Source organism: Sturnus vulgaris, chromosome 7 (assembly GCF_052056855.1).
Source record: "Sturnus vulgaris isolate bStuVul1 chromosome 7, bStuVul1.hap1, whole genome shotgun sequence".
In the NCBI taxonomy this organism is placed as follows: Eukaryota; Metazoa; Chordata; class Aves; order Passeriformes; family Sturnidae; genus Sturnus; species Sturnus vulgaris.
In genome coordinates this window covers 3,636,438-3,658,377 of record NC_142249.1, presented here as the reverse complement: position 1 = coordinate 3,658,377, position 21,940 = coordinate 3,636,438, and the positions used below count along the sequence as shown (strand labels likewise).

Genomic DNA, 21,940 nt, shown 5'->3' with positions numbered 1-21,940 from the left:
GTTATCTGTTTGTTCTAGGGATTTGGCAGGAATTCCATACTTATTATGCAGCCTGTTATCATATCAGGGATTACACATTTACCATGCAGCACATTAAATAATTATCCAAAGTTGGGCTGCGGTACAGATCATTTGAAGGAGTGGAGTGTGTGCCAGTCTCCATCGGGTTTCCTTCCCTGGAGGCACTCACCTGATCTCTGCAGGAATGGCCCCGGGGCTCAGTGCTTCTCCACCCGTTGTGCTTCTGTTCCTGTCCGTGCTGGGTCTGGCTGCTGCTGGGAAGCTCCTGGTGGTGCCGGTGGACGGGAGCCACTGGCTCAGCATGCGGGAGGTGGTGGACATGCTCCAGCAGAAGGGACACGAGGTGGTTGTGCTGGCACCTGAAGTCTCTTTGCACATCAAACCATCAAAAAGCTATGTGATAAAAAGGTTCTCGGGTCCCTACACACAGGAAGAGTTCGAAAAAGATTTCAAGGCGCTTGTACATGCTTTTTTTGAAGAAGGATCTTTTCTGGAAAGATTTCTTAAAATGTATGAAGTTATGAAAAAGTTCGGTAATACATCAGCTGTTTGGTGTCAAAACCTTCTTCAAAACAAAGAGCTCATCAGGTACCTTGAGGAGAGCAAGTTCGATGCCCTTCTTACAGACCCTGTAATACCTTGTGGGGTGATCCTGGCTGAGCATCTTTCACTTCCTTCTGTGTATTTCTTACGAGGAATCCCATGTGGTTTAGATATTGAAGCCACTCAGTGTCCCAATCCTCCTTCCTATGTGCCCAGGGCATTTTCTCAACTGACAGACCGCATGACCTTTCTGCAGCGGGTGAAGAACCTACTCTTTGACACGCAAAATCTTTTCCTCTGTGATTTTGCTTTTGACCCATTCTCAAAACTGGCTTCTGAGTTCCTGCAGAGGGAGGTGACTGTGCAGGATCTCTTACGGAAGGGCTCTGTTTGGCTGCTGAGGTTGGAATTTGTGCTTGACTATCCAAGACCCTTGATGCCCAACATCATTCCAATTGGAGGAGTAAACTGTGCTCACAAGGAGCTGCCTCAGGTGGGTCTGGTTATAATGCATGCCTTGATTGATTTCTGTGTTCAAGAGGGTGCAATTGTGTGTTGTGACAGGGATCAAGTTCCCATTTCTGGTGAGTGAGGTGAATCCTCATGAAAGGAACTGTTTTTCTCTCTTTTTTTCCTGACTTTGCATTTCCTGATGGAGGCAGCTTTCCTTCTGTCTTTCAAGGTGTTCTCTGTTATAAGGAAACACCAGGGTCTTCTAATGATCCTGTACTAAATATCTGTGATGGGATGTTGATTCTGCCAGCCAAAGAGACTGTGAGAATTTGTGGGCAGTTTTGGATTTGTATAATGATCGTTTCCAATGGGATCTCCCAGAAGACCTAAAAACCACTTTGCTGACTCCAAAGCGCAGCTCTGATGCCTGAAACAGGTCTGATTTGAAACATCCAGCACAGCAAGAGTGGCACCGAGGGTTTGGGTGCAGCCTTGTAATGCATCAATCGCTCCAATGTGCCGTGCGCTTGCGTTCCCAGGGATGCTGACAAGATCCCTGGGCACAATTCCTCCTGGATAGCCCCCTCTGCTGCTCCAGTGGGGAGCCTAGGAAGTTGGGTGAGGTCTTTTGGTACTCTGGCTTTTTCGTTGCTCATATTCCTTAGGATTTCTCTGCTGCAAGGTGGGATCACCAGACGCCAATGTGTGTGGCAATTCCACCCATCCCCAAGTGTGGAGGTGGCTGTGAAATCTTACAGACTTCCCCATGTACATTGGAATTGGCCACTTGAGCATTCACACAATGGGAGCATTGTCAGTGACCAGAACAAAGCCAAAATTAGGTCCTGAATGGTTCTGTGGAAAGTCCCCCTCAAAAGGGCTCATAAATGTCTGCTCAAATGTCTCAGCTCACAAAGCCAACTCTTGCATGCCCTGAGGCAGATCTCGGGCACTGCTTGATGTGGGTCTCATGTCCTGCAGAAACGTGGCATCATCCTTCCATCTTCTCTGTCTTCTCAGTCTGGAAAGTGTCTTAAAAGAGCTGTTCAACAGCTTCCACAGGGTCTGGGTCACCTAGAGATGAGTTTTCCAAGAGAGAGGAAGAGGGGACAGACTTTGCCTGGAGGGAAAGAGAATCTCTGCTGGGCTGAATGGTGATGTGCTTGTGAGACATCTCCTACCTTTTACACATGTCCTGAACATGCAGAAGGTCCAGGAAAAGGAAAGGAATCCAAAGTGCAGTCCCTGAGGAAACCCTGCCTCCCTCTAAGGGTACTCTGGACTGTTCTGAGAGAGACAGATGTAGTTATCTGTTTGTTCTAGGGATTTGGCAGGAATTCCATACTTATTATGCAGCCTGTTATCATATCAGGGATTACATATTTACCATGCAGCACATTAAATAATTATCCAAAGTTGGGCTGTGGCACAGATCATTAGAAGGCGTGGAGTGTGTGCCAGTCTCCATCGGGTTTCCTTCCCTGGAGGCACTCACCTGATCCCTGCAGGAATGGCCCCGGGGCTCAGTGCTTCTCCACCCTTTGTGGTTCTCTTCCTGTCCGTGCTGGGTCTGGCTGCTGCTGGGAAGCTCCTGGTGGTGCCGGTGGACGGGAGCCACTGGCTCAGCATGCGGGAGGTGTTGGACATGCTCCAGCAGAAGGGACACGAGGTGGTTGTGCTGGCACCTGAAGTCTCTTTGCACATCAAACCATCAAAAAGCTATGTGATAAAAAGGTTCTCGGGTCCCTACACACAGGAAGAGTTCGAAAAAGATTTCAAGGCGCTTGTACATGCTTTTTTTGAAGAAGGATCTTTTCTGGAAAGATTTCTTAAAATGTATGAAGTTATGAAAAAGTTCGGTAATACATCAGCTGTTTGGTGTCAAAACCTTCTTCAAAACAAAGAGCTCATCAGGTACCTTGAGGAGAGCAAGTTCGATGCCCTTCTTACAGACCCTGTAATACCTTGTGGGGTGATCCTGGCCGAGCATCTTTCACTTCCTTCTGTGTATTTCTTACGAGGAATCCCATGTGGTTTAGATATTGAAGCCACTCAGTGTCCCAATCCTCCTTCCTATGTGCCCAGGGCATTTTCTCAACTGACAGACCGCATGACCTTTCTGCAGCGGGTGAAGAACCTACTCTTTGACACGCAAAATCTTTTCCTCTGTGATTTTGCTTTTGACCCATTCTCAAAACTGGCTTCTGAGTTCCTGCAGAGGGAGGTGACTGTGCAGGATCTCTTACGGAAGGGCTCTGTTTGGCTGCTGAGGTTGGAATTTGTGCTTGACTATCCAAGACCCTTGATGCCCAACATCATTCCAATTGGAGGAGTAAACTGTGCTCACAAGGATCTGCCTCAGGTGGGTCTGGTTTTAATGCATGCCTTGATTGATTTCTGTGTTCAAGAGGGTGCAATTGTGTGTTGTGACAGGGATCAAGTTCCCATTTCTGGTGAGTGAGTTGAATCCTCATGAAAGGAACTGTTTTTCTCTCTTTTTTTCCTGACTTTGCATTTCCTGATGGAGGCAGCTTTCCTTCTGTCTTTCAAGGTGTTCTCTGTTATAAGGAAACACCAGGGTCTTCTAATGATCTTGTACTAAATATCTGTGATGGGATGTTGATTCTGCCAGCCAAAGAGACTGTGAGAATTTGTGGGCAGTTTTGGATTTGTATAATGTTCGTTTCCAATGGGATCTCCCAGAAGACCTAAAAACCACTTTGCTGACTCCAAAGCGCAGCTCTGATGCCTGAAACAGGTCTGATTTGAATCATCCAGCACAGCAAGAGTGGCACCGAGGGTTTGGGTGCAGCCTTGTAATGCATCAATCGCTCCAATGTGCCGTGCGCTTGGGTTCCCAGGGATGCTGACAAGATCCCTGGGCACAATTCCTCCTGGATAGCCCCCTCTGCTGCTCCAGTGGGGAGCCTAGGAAGTTGGGTGAGGTCTTTTGGTACTCTGGCTTTTTCGTTGCTCATATTCCTTAGGATTTCTCTGCTGCAAGGTGGGATCACCAGACGCCAATGTGTGTGGCAATTCCACCCATCCCCAAGTGTGGAGGTGGCTGTGAAATCTTACAGACTTCCCCATGTACATTGGAATTGGCCACTTGAGCATTCACACAATGGGAGCATTGTCAGTGACCAGAACAAAGCCAAAATTAGGTCCTGAATGGTTCTGTGGAAAGTCCCCCTCAAAAGGGCTCATAAATGTCTGCTCAAATGTCTCAGCTCACAAAGCCAACTCTTGCATGCCCTGAGGCAGATCTCGGGCACTGCTTGATGTGGGTCTCATGTCCTGCAGAAACGTGGCATCATCCTTCCATCTTCTCTGTCTTCTCAGTCTGGAAAGTGTCTTAAAAGAGCTGTTCAACAGCTTCCACAGGGTCTGGATCTCCTAGAGATGAGTTTTCCAAGAGAGAGGGAGAGGGGACAGACTTTGCCTGGAGGGAAAGAGAATCTCTGCTGGGCTGAATGGTGATGTGCTTGTGAGACATCTCCTACCTTTTACACATGTCCTGAACATGCAGAAGATCCAGCAAGAGGAAAGGAATCCAAAGTGTGGTCCCTGAGCAAACCCTGCCTCCCTCTAAGGGTACTCTGGACTGTTCTGAGAGAGACAGATGTAGTTATCTGTTTGTTCTAGGGATTTGGCAGGAATTCCATACTTATTATGCAGTCTGTTATCATATCAGGGATTACATATTTACCATGCAGCACATTAAATAATTATCCAAAGTTGGGCTGTGGCACAGATCATTAGAAGGCGTGGATTGTGTGCCAGTCTCCGTCCGGTGCTCCCGTGGGTTTCCTTCCCTGGAGGCACTCACCTGATCCCTGCAGGAATGGCCCCGGGGCTCAGTGCTTCTCCACCCGTTGTGCTTCTGTTCCTGTCCGTGCTGGGTCTGGCTGCTGCTGGGAAGCTCCTGGTGGTGCCGGTGGACGGGAGCCACTGGCTCAGCATGCGGGAGGTGTTGGACATGCTCCAGCAGAAGGGACACGAGGTGGTTGTGCTGGCACCTGAAGTCTCTTTGCACATCAAACCATCAAAGAACTTTGTGATGAAAAAGTTCTCGGGTCCCTACACACAGGAAGAGTTCGAAAAAGATTTCAAGGCGCTTGTACGTACTTCTTTTGAAGAAGGATCTTTTCTGGAAAGATTTCTTAAAATGTATGAAGTTATGAAAAAGTTCGGTAATACATCAGCTGTTTGGTGTCAAAACCTTCTTCAAAACAAAGAGCTCATCAGGTACCTTGAGGAGAGCAAGTTCGATGCCCTTCTTACAGACCCTGTAGTACCTTGTGGGGTGATCCTGGCCGAGCATCTTTCACTTCCTTCTGTGTATTTCTTACGAGGAATCCCATGTGGTTTAGATATTGAAGCCACTCAGTGTCCCAATCCTCCTTCCTATGTGCCCAGGGCATTTTCTCAACTTACAGACCGCATGACCTTTCTGCAGCGGGTGAAGAACCTACTCTTTGACACGCAAAATCTCTTCCTCTGTGATTTTGCTTTTGACCCATTCTCAAAACTGGCTTCTGAGTTCCTGCAGAGGGAGGTGACTGTGCAGGATCTCTTACGGAAGGGCTCTGTTTGGCTGCTGAGGTTGGAATTTGTGCTTGACTATCCAAGACCCTTGATGCCCAACATCATTCCAATTGGAGGAGTAAACTGTGCTCACAAGGAGCTGCCTCAGGTGGGTGACATTCTGTTTTTAATTTGTTCCGTGATGGATTTCTGTGTTCAGGCGTCTTAAATCTCATGTTTTAGATGGGAATCTAGTTCTCCTTTCCTATGGTTGGATGACTGCTCATGAATTTTTCTGTCCCTGTCCATTTGTAGGCAGCTCTGTTGTGCCTTCTCAACTAGGACGTGTGCTCTGCATTTGCTGTTTCCATTTCTCTATTCAGAGCCATTTTCTGTAACACTGTGTCACTTGATACATTGTTACTGAGTGATTAACGAGTCTGTGGGGCTGTCCAAGCCTTGCTGTCAGGTCTAATACCTAATTAGCAAACTGTTGTAGTTGGGTCTGATGTTTACTGAGATATGCACCTCAGGCTTCTGTCCTTGTTGCCTCACTACATCTTTCTTCACCAGTGATTTTTTCTGCTTCTTCATTCGGGTATTTCCAAAGCTGGAATCTGGAGGAATGTGGCAGATAGTGGGCTCTCAGGTTCAGAAGCAGCCTTTCTGTCTGGGGACAGATCTAGGAAAATTTTGGCTTGGTGATGGCTCCGTGAGGTGAGTAAATTTCAGAGGTCTCAAGGGGCTACAGTGGCCTGGCAGGTAGTGCTCAAAGGTGAAAGAGCTACCAAAGGTTTTGTTATAAAACACGAGGCTTATCTGGTGCATCCCCCACATTCATCAGCTGCCTGAACTCTGCTGCTGGTTATGCAGCCTTTTATCACGCCAGTGATTACAAATTAACCACACAGCAAATAAAGCAAGGATACAAACTTTGGCTGGGCACGGATTGCTTGAAAGCACAGAGAGGTGCCGGTGCTCTGGTGCTGCCGTGGGTTTCCTTCCCTGGAGGCACTCACCTGATCCCTGCAGGAATGGCCCCGGGGCTCAGTGCTTCTCCACCCGTTGTGGTTCTCTTCCTGTCCCTGCTGGGTCTGGCTGCTGCTGGGAAGCTCCTGGTGGTGCCGGTGGACGGGAGCCACTGGCTCAGCATGCGGGAGGTGTTGGACACGCTCCAGCAGAAGGGACACAAGGTGGTTGTGGTGGCACCTGAAGTGACTTTGCACATCAAACCATCAAAGACCTTTGTGATGAAAACATATCCAGTGCCTTTCACGAAGGAAGAGATGGATGAAGGTGTCCAAGGATTAATAAAGGATGTATTTGAAGGAGGATCTTTTCTGGAAAGAGTTATTAGACTTTATCAACGGGCAAAAAAAAACTCTGCTCTATTCCTGGCCACCTGTACCCACTTAATCCACAACAAGGAGCTCATCAGGTACCTCGAGGAGACCAAGTTTGACGCAGTCCTCACAGACCCTTTCTTACCCTGTGGGGCAATCCTGGCAGAGCATCTTTCCCTGCCTTCCGTGTATTTCCTGCAGCAAATGCCATGTCGTTTGGAATATCAGGCCACCCAGTGTCCCAACCCCCCTTCCTATGTCCCCAGAGCATTTACAGACCTTACAGACCACATGACCTTTCTCCAGCGGGTGAAGAACCTGCTCTACGACATCCCAAATTTTTTCCTCTGCGATGTTGTCTTCCAACCTTATGCAGAACTGGCTTCAGAATTCCTCAAGCGGGAGGTGACCGTGCCGGATCTCCTGAGGCAGGCTTCCATTTGGCTCATGAAGCTGGACTTTGTCTTTCACTTCCCAAAACCCTTGATGCCCAACATGGTTTTGATTAGTGGAGTAAATTGTGCTTACAAGAAGCTAAATCAGGTTGGTCACACTCTGTTTTCCCTTGTTGTTCTTGCAGGCTTTGGGAGTGTCTGAGAAGCTGAAACACAGCTTTTGTTAGAAAGGGATTTTAAACTGCTTGTGCTTTGTAGAGAGGTGTTGCTTCTGGTATCTGTGAAGGATTATCAGAGTAGAAAGATGGAGAAAGTGTTGTTTATGGAATTAGCTCTGGGAGACTGTCAATTACTTCTGTTCCCCCTCCTCCAAGGTGGCTTTGGCTTTGGAGTAGGCTGCTGGTGTGGTGCAGGACACACTTTGACTTGGTGAGGTCTTCATTTACCCTCTGGCTGATTTCCTCTACAGTTGTCTTTTTTTTTCTTTTTTTTTTTTTTTTTTCCCTAAAGAAGGATTCTCTGTGCTTTGAATTGTCATAGACTCAAAACATTTTCATCTGAAGGTCATTAGAGGCCTCTCTGAGAACCTCCTGTCAGAATATGTCCAGTTATGTCAGGTTGTTACTTTCTCTGTCTTGTCAAATTTTAAGTATCTCCTATTGTAAAGATACCTTATTGCATCCAATTAATTCCCATATACAGTTCAAGTTTTCCATGTTGCAGCTTGTGATTGTTGCCTCTTATCCTGTCACTGTCAATCTCATTTTTTCTTTAACTTTTCATATTCTCCTGCAGTCAAGCTGTAGTGCACCTGTACTGTGGCATAGGATTATCCCATTCTAGAGGCAGAACTTTGCATTTGCTTTTGCTGACCTTCGCTTTTATAGGGTCATTTTTCCAGCTCATATATCCCAAGCCATTGATGCTCCTTAGTTAATTTTTCATCCAGCATCTTAAAAATAAAGTATAAGTTACTTTATTCTTCTGAAATGAATTTTTGATTCATGTCAGCCTGGTTTTTTAAATGTGTTTTCAAATAGATTTTGTGGTTTGCAGAGTATCCTCATAGATATCCTATTTTTAATAATAACTATTCCTGTTGGGTTTTTCAGATACTTGCTTTACAAAATGCTGAGGTAAGGCTGGTATTTCAGAAAAAAAACAGTTTCACATAGTAAAAGCAGAGGATTTTTAAGAGGATTCAAACTTGGCACTCAGGCTAGACAGTAAACCTATGATGGCAGAGGTCTGTAAAATCTGGAAAATCATTGCTAAAGGCACAAGGGGAACTGATAGTTTCTCCCAATATTTGTCCTATGACTAACACTGAAATGCAGCAACCTTAGAGCAAACAAAGGGAGGTATTTTTTCACACCATGCCCCAAAACCCCCCAAATTAGCCTCTTAGGAGACACAGATTTTCTTTTTTGTAGACAAACCCTCTGAATTTAAAAGGGATTTAGGGGTTTAATAAGAGGTACAGGCTGCCTGCCAGGATTTGTATGCTTACAGGAGAGATAATCATGGATTTCCTTAGCTCAGATATTTGCCGTAGTGTTTCCAGATTACAGCCTTGGCACTCAGTTCTGTACTTTTGCTTGACTTTATCCTGCTATCTCACCTTTGGAATGGGCTGGACTTGTGGACTTCAGTCTCTGTGCTCGTAAAATAAACACGTGGAGGCTCTTCATGTGTTGCTCAAAATCCAGTGTCACAACTTCTATGAACTTTTGCTGAACTTTTCTGAACTTTTTTTTTTTTTTTTAACTTTCCTGAACTTGGCCTCAGGAGTTTGGGTTGAGGTTTTGGGATTTTTTACCTCTTTAATGTTGTTTTATGGGGTTTTGTATTAGTGTCTCACTGTTGATACACGTTTGGCTGAAATGTTAGCAGAACTTAACTAGGTGGGAGTGATTATGTACCAAATATGAGATTTGAGAGGCCTTTATGCAGGGTAAGAGTGTTTCTGCAGCTCTTGAGTTTACTACCTGAGTATGTACTGCCACCTTAAGGCTTGTTTAATGCTGCTTCACCTCATTATTTGATATCTTTTCACCAGAGAAATGTGGAAATGCAGCCCTGGCATGTTTCCTTCCCTCTGCCTCCTGTAGTTTTTGGTCTTTCAATGCTACCCCACTGCCAGCTAGAGCCACAGTTCTACTTCACCAGCTGCAGAATGGGATAGCATCAAATCATGGAACTGTTAAGGTTGGAAAAGCCCTCTAAGATCAGAGTCCAACGAATAATCCAGCACTTCCAGGTTTACCACTAAACTACGTCCCCAAGTGCCAGATCGACATGTTTTTTGAATGCTTCCAGGGATGGGTACTCCATCACTGCCCTGGACAGTCCCTTCCAGTGCTTGACAACCCTTTCCATGAAGAATATTTTCCTAATATCCAATATAAACCTCCCTGCTGATGTCTGAAATTCTTTCCTATTTAGTGCATTTTCCATAAACATTACAGTCCTTCTTGCTGGCTTTTAAGAACTCCTTTTCTTTAATAGGCCACATGGAGGACCTCCTCTCCAAATAAACATTTTAGGACATGCTTAGTCTTAATCTTGAAATAACACTTAGGATTAGCCTTGGAGTGTATTTATCACACTCAGGTCCCTTTGGCAAGGGTAGCCATTTCATGGATCAGATTTCCCATCATTTCTACCTGCTCCAAGAGAACTCTCCCAGGCCTGGAGAAACTGCTCAGGGTTCACTCTGCTCAGGAGTGCTTCGTTGGGGGGTCTAAAACAATGTTTTCTCCAGCCAGTGCTTGTCCAGGTACCATTCCCGTATCTTGCATTGCTTTTGTAAACTTGCAGACTTTTGGCATCCAGCTTTTCTCGTTCCATGTGGAATATGCCTTAATGGCAGGTGAGATTTACTTGGCTAGACCTTTCTGTCCACGAGTGTGGACTTCCACATGCCACAGCCAAGCCTTCTGAAATTTGGGAGAGGGACTGTTATTAACTTTCATATCCATTTGTCCTGTAGCCTCTCACCCTGAACTCCCATGGCCCCTCTTGAGCAAGAGCCACATATTCTGCTGCATCATTGCTTTTCAAAAAGATGTTTAGCCTCGAGCCACTCACCTGTGAACTCTGATGGCCTCTCTTGAGCACAAACTGTGATTTCTGCTGTATCACTGTTTTGCTAAAAAGATGAAAGGTGGTTGGTTAATGTGTTACCTAAACTTTGGTGACTCTGCTGCTCCACGTGCCAGCTGCTGATTGCCAATGAAGAGCATTCTCTGAACTCCAGCCACCTTCCTGAGCAAAGGTTGGTCTTGCTTATCAACAGTGCAACACAATTCTTGTGATATAAGCTCTGTGGAGTGGCCATAAATTTGATTCCCGATTTGAATCTGGCCCGGGACAGTTGAGTGCACAGTAGTGAGTCACTTGAAACAACCTTGACACAGCAAAGCCCCTCCACGAACAACTGCTTTTTCTGTTGATTATTCTGAATAATTTGAGATAACTTAAATGCATAGAAAAGCATAGGTGCCTTGATAGCACTTTAATCAAGGCTTTTATCAGCAATAAAACTCCAATAACCTGTATCATTTTGTAGAGATTAATGAAACATTAAAGTCCACCACTGTATAAATGAGGTACAAGGAGATTTTTCTTCATATGCTACTGAACAACGTAGGGAGGAGCAGCTCTTTCTTTTCCTGCCCCATGACAGTTATGGGGAGGCACCAGGTACATGCTGGGCTTGTGCTTTTCCTTGCTTTCTGGAGTCTGGCAAATGGTGGGAAGCTCTTGGTAGTGCCTCAGGATGGAAGTCACTGGCTGAGCATGCGCATGGTTCTGGAGAAACTCTGGGAGAAGGGGCACGAAATCGTGGCTGTGGTTCCTGATGCTGCCTTGTTCTTGAAAAGCTCCCAGTCCTTCACCATCAAAACATATTCGGTGCCTTACAGCCAGGAGTTTGTGGACAAATCCTACCAGGAGATGGGGGAAAAGAGCTTTGAGCCCCTAAAGCTCTCCGTTGTACTCAGCAACATCTCAGAGTTGACCAATATGTTCTCTTCTGCTTGTCGGCATCTCTTGTCTAACAAAGAACTCATGAAGTACCTCCAGGACAGCAAATTCGATGCCATCATGATGGACCCTGTGCTGCCCTGTGGGCCAATTCTGGCAGAGTATCTCTCCCTCCCCTCTGTGTACTTCATGCGTGGCCTTCCTTGTACCTTAGACTACAAAGCCACACAGGCTCCCAGCCCTGTATCCTACGTGCCCAGGACTTTCTCATCAGCTTCTGACCACATGACATTCCCAGAGCGCGTGAAGAATTTCCTGATCGGGCTCTCAGAGCCTTTGCTTTGCGACCTGTTTTATTTGAAATACAAGAACTTGGCTTCTGAGTTCCTGCAGAGGGATGTAACAATGCAGGAGCTGTTCAGCCAAGCATCAGTTTTGCTGATGAGATATGACTTTGTTTTTGAGTATCCGCGCCCTATCATGCCCAACATGGTCTATATTGGAGGCATCAACTGTCAGCAAAAGCAGCCGCTCTCAAAGGTTTGTCATTGCTTACCCTGAGGGTGGTGTTGGTGCTTGTTCAAGATGTGCTTTTTTTAAGTGTTTCCTTTGTGCTTGAGGCAGGGTGTGATCAAATCCCAGGGTGGCATGGGAGCGGGAATCAGGCTTTGAGATGATACCACAAGGCTTGCTGAAGGGTTTCTCTCCAGAAGAGCTTAGGTCGAGTTGTCACCATCACTCATGGCATGCCCTGTATCCAGGTAAATGACAAAATAATTCTAGGTCAGAGGATCTAATATCCCTAAGGGATGTGAAATTCCAGTTAATTGCCAGAGACTTGCTTGGACAAAAATTGGAAATACAGAATTAACTCTGTGGATATACCCAGACACTTTTGCTGTGCCACTGAACATGAAGCTCGGTGAAGAACAGAACATCAAGGGAGGGGGTCAGGCTGGATTTTAGGAAAAGGTTTTTCCCCCAGAGGGTGCTGGGACACTGCCCAGGCTCCCCAGGAATTGAGCATTGCCCCGAGGTTGCCAGAGCTCCAGGAGTGTTTGAACAATGCTCTCAGGGATGCACAGGGTGGGATTGTGCAGGGCCAGGGGTTGGACCAATGATCCTTGTGGGTCAGGAAAATTCTAACTGAGGGTATTCCATGATTCCATGTGCGCCAACAGCCCAAAACCAGCGGTGTGCAAAGACGGCAGAGGGAGCTCTGTTGCTTCTGGATTTGTGCAGCAGCAGTGCAAGAGAGCAAATAAGAAGATGGTTGGGAAAGGAGGCCTTCAGGATTGTAACTACTGTCTCTTGTTCAGATTTGCTGCACAAATAGTGCAGATATCCGCCGTTTGTTCTGCTTTCAGACCATTGTGGTGTTGCAACAGCAGGAGTTATTGCTCAGTACTACTGTAAATTCAGGGCTTTCACTTTGATAACTGCTGTGATAGAGCAACAAATCTGGAGACAGACCCTTACAACCCACTCTGTATCAAACCTCTGTCAATCTTTGCTTCTTGGTTACACTCAGGGGGCACAAAGCAATCCAAAGGTCAGATTTGTGCCGAGTTCTGTGTCCAATCAGTGCTGTGGACTCAAGGCAGGGGGTTGATCATTAACGGGATGCTAACGGTGTAGTGACTGCTGGGTCAGTCCCATTCATGGCTCTCATTCAGCCTCTCAGCTCCACAGGCTGTTGGTGACTCCTCCCTCCGGGTGTCAATCCAAACATTCAACTTCACCTCCTGGCACCCATTCACTGAAAGTCTTCCCTGTGCACAGATGATAAACCCAGTATTTACCCACAGTTAAAAATTACCCCAATTTCTGCCTGTTAAAAATTAAAAATTCAGCTTAGTTAAAATTCAAGTGGGAAGCACCCCACGATTCATTCCTCGTCCCCTGCCACAGTTTCACTGCTGTTAAAAACTTCCCTAGCAGCACCAGGGAAATGGTTTCTCCAAAGCCAGGATTTCTTTCTCTTGCCTCTTGGGCTGTGTTTTTCCTGCTGCTGTGGACCTCTGGTGAAGGTGGGAAGCTCTTGGTCATACCCATCGATGGCAGCCACTGGCTCAGCATGCGCCCGGTCGTGGAGAAGCTCAGGGACAAGGGACACGAAATCGTGGTGGTTGCACCGGAGATAAATTTGCGGATCCACTCATCCCCACTTTACACCTTGAAAACCTACCCTGTGTCCTACACCAAGGAGTTTGTGGAGGCAGAATTTAAACAGATGGGCCACAGGAGTTTCACACCTCAGCCCTTCTTGGAAAAGCTCTCCAAAATCGCCAATTTTACAAGCATGTTCTTGGATTCCTGTAAGCGTCTCCTGTCTGACAAAGAGCTGATCCAATACCTCAAAAGAATTAAATTTGATGCCGTCTTTATGGATCCCTTCTTCCCATGTGGGCAGATATTGGCGGAACATCTGTCCCTGCCCTCCGTGTACTTCCTGCGGGGGCTGCCGTGCAGCCTGGAATTCCAGGCCACCATGTGTCCCAGCCCTCCTTCCTATGTCCCGCGGTTCTTCACTCGCTCCACGGACCGCATGTCCCTCCGGCAGCGCCTGGGCAACCTCCTGGCCACCCTGGGCAGCTCCCTGGCCTGCTCTGTCCTTTATTCCCCCTACAATCCCTTGATCCGGGAGTTCCTGCGGCGGGAGGCGACCGTGCCCGAGCTGTTCAGCCATGCCGCTGTTTGGCTCATGAAATACGACTTTGTCTTTGAGTACCCCAGGCCCCTCATGCCCAACATGGTCTTGGTCGGAGGCATAGGCTGCACTCGGGAAAACAAACTACCCCAGGTTAGTTCCCGTTTTATCCCTGAGTTTAGCTGTGGGTGCGCTGTGAGCTCTTTCCAGGAGATGGAGCTCCTAGGCTGGAATAAATGATGCCAGGTGAAAGTGTCCAGGAATGCATTTTGCACCGCTGCATCCCGTGAGCAATGAGGGAAAAGTTACTTTGTGGGACACCTCTGAATTCCCATCATACTTCCACCAAAAAAAAAGAGAAAAAAAAGAGAGGCTTTTTCTTTTCCATTTTTTCCTGTCTGTTTCCATTCCCTTTTCCTTTTTCCCGTCTACAGCTTCCTTAAGAGAGGCAATGAAGAGACAATGAAGAGCTGTGTCAGGGCAGGGTCAGGCTGGATATCAGGGAAAGGTTCTTCCCCCAGAGGGTGCTGGGCACTGCCCAGGCTCCCCAGGCAATGGGCACAGCCCCGAGGCTGCCAGAGCTCCGGGAGTGTTTGGACATTGCTCCCAGGGATGTTCAGGGTGGGATTGTTGGGGTGTCTGTGCACGGCCAGGGGTTGGACTCCATGATCCTTGTGGATTCCTTCCAACTGAGAATGTTCCATGAACTGCAGACAGTTCAGGCAGGCCTGAAGGAAATCCCCACCGCCAGTGAAGCAGCACTTCTGTCACTTTTGTGCAAAATCTCTGCACTGTAACTGTATTTTGCTTCAACTGTGCCAAAATTCCTCAGTATGGGATACGTCCCATTTTCCATTAAGAAATCCTCCTAATTCTCTTATTTTGCCATGAGTCTCCACTCCAGATATTTTATAAAAGTATGTGCAGGTGCTGATAAAAACCGCTACTAAAATAATCTGCATATCCCCAAGGCAGGCTGCAAAGAGCTTCCTCATAGTAGAAGCACTTCTGAGCAGAAAGTCGGACCTTGGAACTCAAAAACATCTAAAAAAACCAAAATAAAACTGATGTCCCCGCAGAACATAAATAGGATTAAATATGCCTCGAGACAGCCACAAAAATATGGAAAAGAGCATAAAACTGACAGAGTCAGTCTCTGTTGTCTCTGCCCATTGCAGGGAATGAGACGATCTTCAACCCAAAGCATTCCATGGTTCTCTGGTTATCCCCTCAGATCCCAGAGATAACATGGCAGTTGCCAGACTTGCAGGAACATTTAATTCATTGTATTCCCCTTATTTAACTCTGATGCCTGCAACAATTTCCTCCAGTTTTGCCTTTCCCTCCTTGGCTCAACCAAACATTTTTCTATTTCAAAGAATTTTTGCTCCAGCCCTGGGCTGTTTTTTCTGCTTCATTGGAATCCTTTTGTTCCTGGATTCCAGTGCTAGATCTCCTTCTATTATTTAAATCACTCAAACAAAAGAGAGACAAAACTAGCAGCAGTTCAGTGTTATCATACCCAAAGCAGATACAATAAACCCAGCTATTAGAAATTTGAGTTACTTGCTGTCAGAACCCTCTTCCAGGATTTTAATTCTCTCTTGTAGCTGCATGGCCTGAAAAGAAGAACATCAGCTGTGAATCCAGGCTTGGGTTAAATGTGACCATTTTTACTTCCCCAAGACTCATTTTCTTTAGGATCATAGAACAGGTTGGGGTGGAAGGGACATTAAAGCCATGGCAGGGACACTTTCCACTATCCCAGGCTGCTCCAAGCCCCATCCATCCTCCCCTTGGACACTTGCAGGGATCCAAGGGCATCCACAGCTTCTCTGGGCAGCCAGTGTCAGGGCCTCCCCACCCTCACAGAGAATTCCTTCCTGATGCCTAACATAAATTTCCCTTTTTTTTTTGTTTCAACCCATTACTCCCTGTCCCATCACTCCAATTCCTCATGAGGAGGAACCCTCCCTTCTCCAGCTTCTTTCTGGGCCTCTTCAGGCACTGGAAAGGGGCTTTTGTGACATCTCCACACAAAATCTTCTCTGCTCCAGGCTGAATAGCCCTGATGTTCCAGCCTATCCCCATAGGGGAGGTGGTCCTGTCTCCTTGTCAACTCCATGGTTCTCCTCTGGACTTGCTCCAATGTTGGGGAAGATGAAAATGGAAAACCTTATAAATATGATTGCCTGGTAAAAGATTTTGAGAATATGGAAACTATAAGCGAGATTGAAATGAAAGCCATTTTTGAGATTCCAAACCTTAGTTACTGAACAACTAGAAAACAATAGTGTGGCCAGCTGAAAGTGATCCCCTCTTGATTGAACAATCCCCTCTGCTTGCAGACAGGTCCATAGGGCAGAGAAGACCCTACTAGCTTGGCAGAGAGGGTCCAAAGAATAGTTTCTAGGGTTTAAAGTGTAGCACAGTCTGGTAATGTAGTGATTCTTATAGGCTGTATGTAAATGCTATAGGATTTGTATCTTGTATTAGATTGGTTAGTGAAAATTAGAATATTCAACACAGAAGAAGATTTATTGTATTGTAATGGGAACCTCGCTCTCTTATGCTGTTACTTCTCTTACCTCTTACACCCCACTCTCTTACCCCATCTTTACTCTTGCCCTCCTGCTCTCAAAGGCCTGCTCCAAGCTGGGGCTGGCAGCTCCAAGCGGAGCCTTCTACCCACGCCCTTTGCAATAAACCACAAGTTCCAACACCTGGCTTTAGAGATCTCTCCATCAGTCCCGACTGTCCAGACCAGCCGCTCCTACACTCCAACAGTCCCATATCCTTCTCATGTTGATAAGCCTGGAGATGGATGCAGGATTCCAGGTGTGGTCTCACGAGAACAGGAGAATCCCCTCCCTGCACCTGCTGGCTGAGCTGCTTTGGATGCAGAACTGTCAACAATTCATTTTCCTGGTCCTAATTTTGTTGTGCTCACTGTTCTGTTGCCTTTCCAGAGAGTTCCAGAGAGTGGAACATGGCAGCAATTCCAGCCTCTGACAAGAGAAAGGGCTTTGACTAAAGGCTTGCTTTCCTTTGGCAGGAATTTGAAGCCATAGTGAACGCCTCTGGAGAACACGGCATCGTTGTCTTCTCGCTGGGCTCCATGGTGTCCGAGATTCCTGAGAAGAAAGCCATGGAAATTGCAGAGGCCTTGGGAACAGTCCCTCAGACGGTACCAATTCCCTCTTCCCCTTCCAGCAGAGCAGCTCCACACTGCTCTCAGGTCCTCCCTCCCTTCTCCTGCTGGGATCTGATGTGGCCTTTGCTTCCCTTGCCAGGTCTTGTGGCGCTACACAGGCAAGACACCCTCCAACCTGCCCAAGAACGTGAAGCTCGTCAAGTGGCTGCCTCAGAACGACCTCCTGGGTAGGTCTGACACACCCCCAAGGGCATCATCTGTGAATTACCATCCCCTGACCCATCACTGGGGGGCACAAATTTTCCTTGCAGCCTTTGCTGTTGGAGCCAGGGCTTGTCCTTTAGGAACTTACCCAAGAATCTCCGAATTGTGAAACAACTCTGTTTGAAAAGGTTTTCCAACACTTCATTACCAGTCAATGATGGAAGTCTTTATCTCTGACTAAGCAGTCTCAACACCCCCTATGTTTATGTCCTTTCTTCTGGACTGAAAAGAAACTTCATGGTCCTCAAGGGAGCGCTTCCAGACAGGTCTTTGGGCTTTTAAAATGGTGGAATTGTTGCTAGGAGAGCATTTGTTGGTAAGAGAAGAGGTTCAGCTGTGAGAGACCTTCACTACCAAGGAAGAGATGGTGAAAAAGTAATAGATAGTAACATCCTCTTTAACCTCTCCTGGCTCTGGTTTAATCTAATCGTAAAGTTGGAGGATTACCCAAAACAAAGACAGAAGTCTATAACGTTCCAATCCCTACGTCTGGCCTGAGGGATGATGCTCACAACAGCCCCAAGTCCTTGATTTATGCCAACCACAGCCCTTTTTTATGCATGTTTTTTACCCCAGGGTCATGTTGCTGGGAGTAATTCCAGGAGATAAGCAAGCCTCTGTTTCCCTCCACAGCTCACCCCAAGACTCGTGCCTTTATCACCCACGGAGGCTCCCATGGAGTTTATGAGGGAATATGCAATGCAGTGCCCATGGTGCTGATGCCTCTGTTTGGGGACCAGATGGACAACGCCAAGCGAGTGGAGTCCCGGGGAGCAGGGCTGACCCTGAACATCCTGGAGATGACTTCCAACGACATTTCCAACGCCCTGAAAGCAGTGATCAACGACAAAAAGTCAGTACCAGAGGCACAGCCTTCCCCCTTCTTACCGTGTAACCCCAGCACGTTCACTTCCAGCTTAACACGGTGTTTTTCTCTTCCTAAATGGCTTCTTTTATCAAAAGTATGGATTTGATTGCAGCTGCTTCTGTGGAGAAGCTGATGCTCGCCCTGGGTTAACTTCAGGTTGTTCCCTTCAGGGGACAAGAAGGGACAGAGAAGAGAGGATGCAGGGGGCAGGGGAGATTGGGCTATGAATGCAATGGAAGAAATCAAGTTGCTAAAAAAATGTGTCACCTAAAGCCAAGACAGTGACAGAGAGGGCTTGGACACAAGTGGCAAACAGCTTTTGTTCCCAAACCTGTTGTGACACAGTCAGTGGGAAGCCTGAAAAGGGTTTATCAAACAAATTTTTCACTCATTTGTCTTCCAGGTGAGTTTTCTCAGGCATTTTTGCCCCGCTCAGTGCTCATGAGGAATTCTGTGAGCAGGGAGAGCTGCTCTCTGGCTCAGCAAGGCTGGACAATCCCAGCACAGAGCAGAAGGAGCATGCAGGGATGCACTGAGGAAGCCCAGGGACCACCACAGCACTGCAGTTAGCACATCCAAGGGGTTTAAAGGCAGCACAGAGATTTCTTTCAGACATAAGAGCTCTCCCCTGCTCCCATTCGAGAATGCCAAGAACTAAGAAACTCTATCACATTCCTGAGAAATGGCAGGTTATTGACATTGTTTCCTACCCAATGTTTATGGCAATAATAACAACACTACTACTAACAAAAACAATAATAGTGCAGCTGGAAAAGCTGGCCAGCTTTTCTGCCTCTTTCAGCCAGAGACCTTCACCCCAGAGATTTTGCTGAGAGCCCAAACTGAGCTTTCCTTTTTTTTTTTTTTTTTTAATTTTTGTCATTGGAAACAGCACTCCCTGGGCCTGTAACTTTGCCATTGCCATTCTCAAGGGGCTCAGTAGCACAAGAGCCTGGAGAAGCTGCAAGTGCCCCATCCCTGGAAGTGTCCTGGATGGGGTTTGGAGCAACCTGGCCTGGTAGAAGGTGTCCTTGCCCATGAGAGATGAGCTTTAAGGTCCTTCCAAACCACCCCACCCTGTGATACTGATGCCTTGGAGTGGCTACCTCCAAGAGAGGCTAGATAAGGTTAAGAGAATAAAGTCGGTATTTATTAAAAGCCTTCAAAGGATACACCTTGGGCAGTACAAGAACCCAGCCAGGGATACATTCAAGATGGATGATGGTCATGAGTTTTTCAGACAATTGTGAATTTGGTCCATTTATATATCAGGGGTTAATCCTGCAACTACAGCTTCAGGTAATGAAGTAATTTACCCCCGGTTTGCTCCTCCCCTCAATTCACTGTTGTTTACACTTTTCAGTGATGCTGTGAGAGGCTACCTAGAACTGAGGCTGGGCAGAGTTAAAGGAATAAAGTAGGGGTTTATGAAAAGGCCTTCAAAGGATTCACCTTGGGCAGTACAAGAGCCTGGCCAGGGCTACACCCAAGATGGATCATCCAAGAATGACCCCGAGTCATGAGTTTTCACACTTTTATCAGTTTTGGTCCATTTCCATATTGGGTTAATTGTCCAATCCCAGCTCCAGGTTCTGCAGTCCCATCCTCCCAGATTGTCTCCCCAATTCGCTGCTGTTTGCACTTTTTGGGCCTGAAGCTGCAGCGGTGTCCTTGGTTCTGGGGCTGGAAAAGGATTGTTCTGTGTGACTGAGCTGTGAGGAGAACTTACTAACACTTTATATGAAGTTCAGAGTTACTAATGCAGTAGAGTCTGGAAAATATGAACTTAAATTATAACTTAAGGCATGACCGGGGCCTGAGGCAGTAGGGTGTCCTTGAGTTGCAGGCTTAGAGGGATTGTTTTGTCTGAATAAAACGGGAGAAGAGTAGCTGACAAGCTATGGAGCTTTGGAGTTACACCCTAAAGCAGTACAGTATTTAAAAACGGCAAAAGCTAAAATCCTAAGGCATCAATTCCATGTTTGAACCCCCTCCCCATAAACGCCTTCTCTCGGCAGGTACAAGGAGAACATCCAGCGCCTCTCCGAGCTGCACCTGGACAGACCCATCCACCCTCTGGACCTGGCCGTGCACTGGGTGGAGTTTGTGATGAGGCACAAGGGGGCCCCTCACCTGCGCCCCGCTGCCCACGACCTCAACTGGGTGCAGTACCACTCTCTGGACGTCATCGCCTTCCTGGCGGCCGTCACGCTCCTCTCCCTCTTCATCTCCTTCAAGTGCTGCCTCTGCCTCTGCCGCAGGTGCTTCTGCAAGAAGGGCAGGACGGGGAAGCCCGCCAAGGCCAAGTCCCACTAGCACCTGGGAACGGTGGTAGGGGACAAAGCTCCTGCTCCAGGGGTCGGGGAACAGCTCCAATCTCGCTGCAATGAATAAAACACTACGATTTTCAGTCAAGGAATAATAGGGATCCTTTGGAATAGCACCACAAGAAGGGTTGTTCCGCTGATCTAATTCTAATTAAGAATGGGCCTAATTAATTAAGAATGTTAAAAATGCCTTGTGCAGGAGTGCTGCAGTCACTTGGGAAGGTCTGAGTGTGAAATCCAAGGCCCCTGGCTCCCACCTGTCGGTGTGCAGAGGACTCTCAGTGACTTTTTCTTTTAACCTCTACCTGCAGCAGAGATGTGTAGGGATTTTGGAGGACATAAGGTCAGATTTCTGTTTGAAATCTCTCTGTAGCTGTTGTTGTAGGAGAGGCAAATGTTCTACACTCACAAATCCCATCATGCAAACCAAGCTTGATGCACATTGTCATGTGTGTTTACAAGACCCTTAACAAAATCAAGGTTTCTGGCAGGAAAGCTGCTGGAAAAGCACTGGTGTTTCCCCCAAATTCCCCATCAGGCAGATGTGCTGTACCTGGAGCTCACCTGCTGGTGAGATCTTAGTAAGCATTGCTTATAAACCCCCACAACTGATTTGCTCTTTGTAAGTGATGCTCAGGGAAAGACCCCAAACCCCAGCCCTATTAATAAACTCCAAATACTAAAAATAAAGGCTACTGTGTTTTCTGTCTTGAGAGTTATGGGAGGGAGGCTTGTTTGTTCATGGGAAAAGGGCTGGAGAAGGGACAGATTCAATCCCCCATGGTGTAAAAGCTACCTTGATACCCAAACCCCCCTTCTCAGCATTCCTGCCCCGCTGCCTGGTGACTTGGCCCTTGCTGAGAGGTGACATCCTGAGGCTGCCACAGCTCCCAGGTGAATATTCCAGGCTCAGAACTGGGGGATCCCAGTACATCAGGGCAGCACAGGTGTCCTGCCTAGTATTTGCTGCTGCTCTTTTCTCTGGCTGTTTGGAAAAACAGGGATGTCAGAGGAAGCCGTGTGAAGTTGAAGGCAGTCTCTGTCCTCAGCCTGTCCCCACTGCAGTGCCCAAATCTCCTGGACACCCACCTGGCCCACAACCTGTCCAGCACCTTTCCTTCCCTGCTCTGCCCACCACCAACAGAAGGAAGCCTTTCTTTGGGGTGGGCAGACTCCCCATGGTGTGTGAGGCCTGACCTGCTTGGAAAATGCAGCTCCTGCAGCTCCTGAGGTGACAGCTCTGGCTGTCCCCGTGGTTCTGGTGACAGCAGTGCAGCTGGAAAGGCGACTCTGTGAGACCTCTCAGGGCTGTCACAGCACAGCCACGGAGGCTCCAGTCCTCTCTGAGCATCCCTGGCTCCCAGCAGTGTCCAAAAAAACTCCCACTTCGAAATGTCCTTGAGAAGTT

General features: G+C 47.2%; 1 protein-coding gene and 3 pseudogenes across 11 annotated transcripts in view; all 4 read left to right on the top strand.

Moving 5' to 3' along the window:
* Positions 1-21,222, top strand: part of LOC106863626 (UDP-glucuronosyltransferase 1A1-like) — a 103,576-nt gene extending 82,354 nt beyond the window's left edge. For 7 of the 11 annotated variants that reach the window (XM_088167555.1, XM_088167553.1, XM_088167550.1 and 4 more), the window contains exons 2-5: positions 16,975-17,106; positions 17,213-17,300; positions 17,971-18,190; positions 20,224-21,222. In XM_088167555.1, coding sequence (XP_088023681.1) covers positions 16,975-17,106; positions 17,213-17,300; positions 17,971-18,190; positions 20,224-20,521 — 738 coding nt within the window. In that variant the 3' untranslated portion in view covers positions 20,522-21,222. Of the gene's footprint in view, positions 1-6,489; positions 7,431-8,384; positions 11,810-11,843; positions 14,073-16,974; positions 17,107-17,212; positions 17,301-17,970; positions 18,191-20,223 lie in introns of those variants that run through there. The other 4 variants (XM_088167558.1, XM_088167548.1, XM_014893130.2 and 1 more) reach the window with 4 other exon arrangements.
* Positions 206-1,156, top strand: LOC148223084 (UDP-glucuronosyltransferase 1A1 pseudogene; annotated as a pseudogene).
* Positions 2,528-3,863, top strand: LOC148223083 (UDP-glucuronosyltransferase 1A1 pseudogene; annotated as a pseudogene).
* LOC148223082 (UDP-glucuronosyltransferase 1A1 pseudogene) lies at positions 4,754-5,886 on the top strand (annotated as a pseudogene).
* Positions 21,223-21,940: the final 718 nt, after the last annotated feature.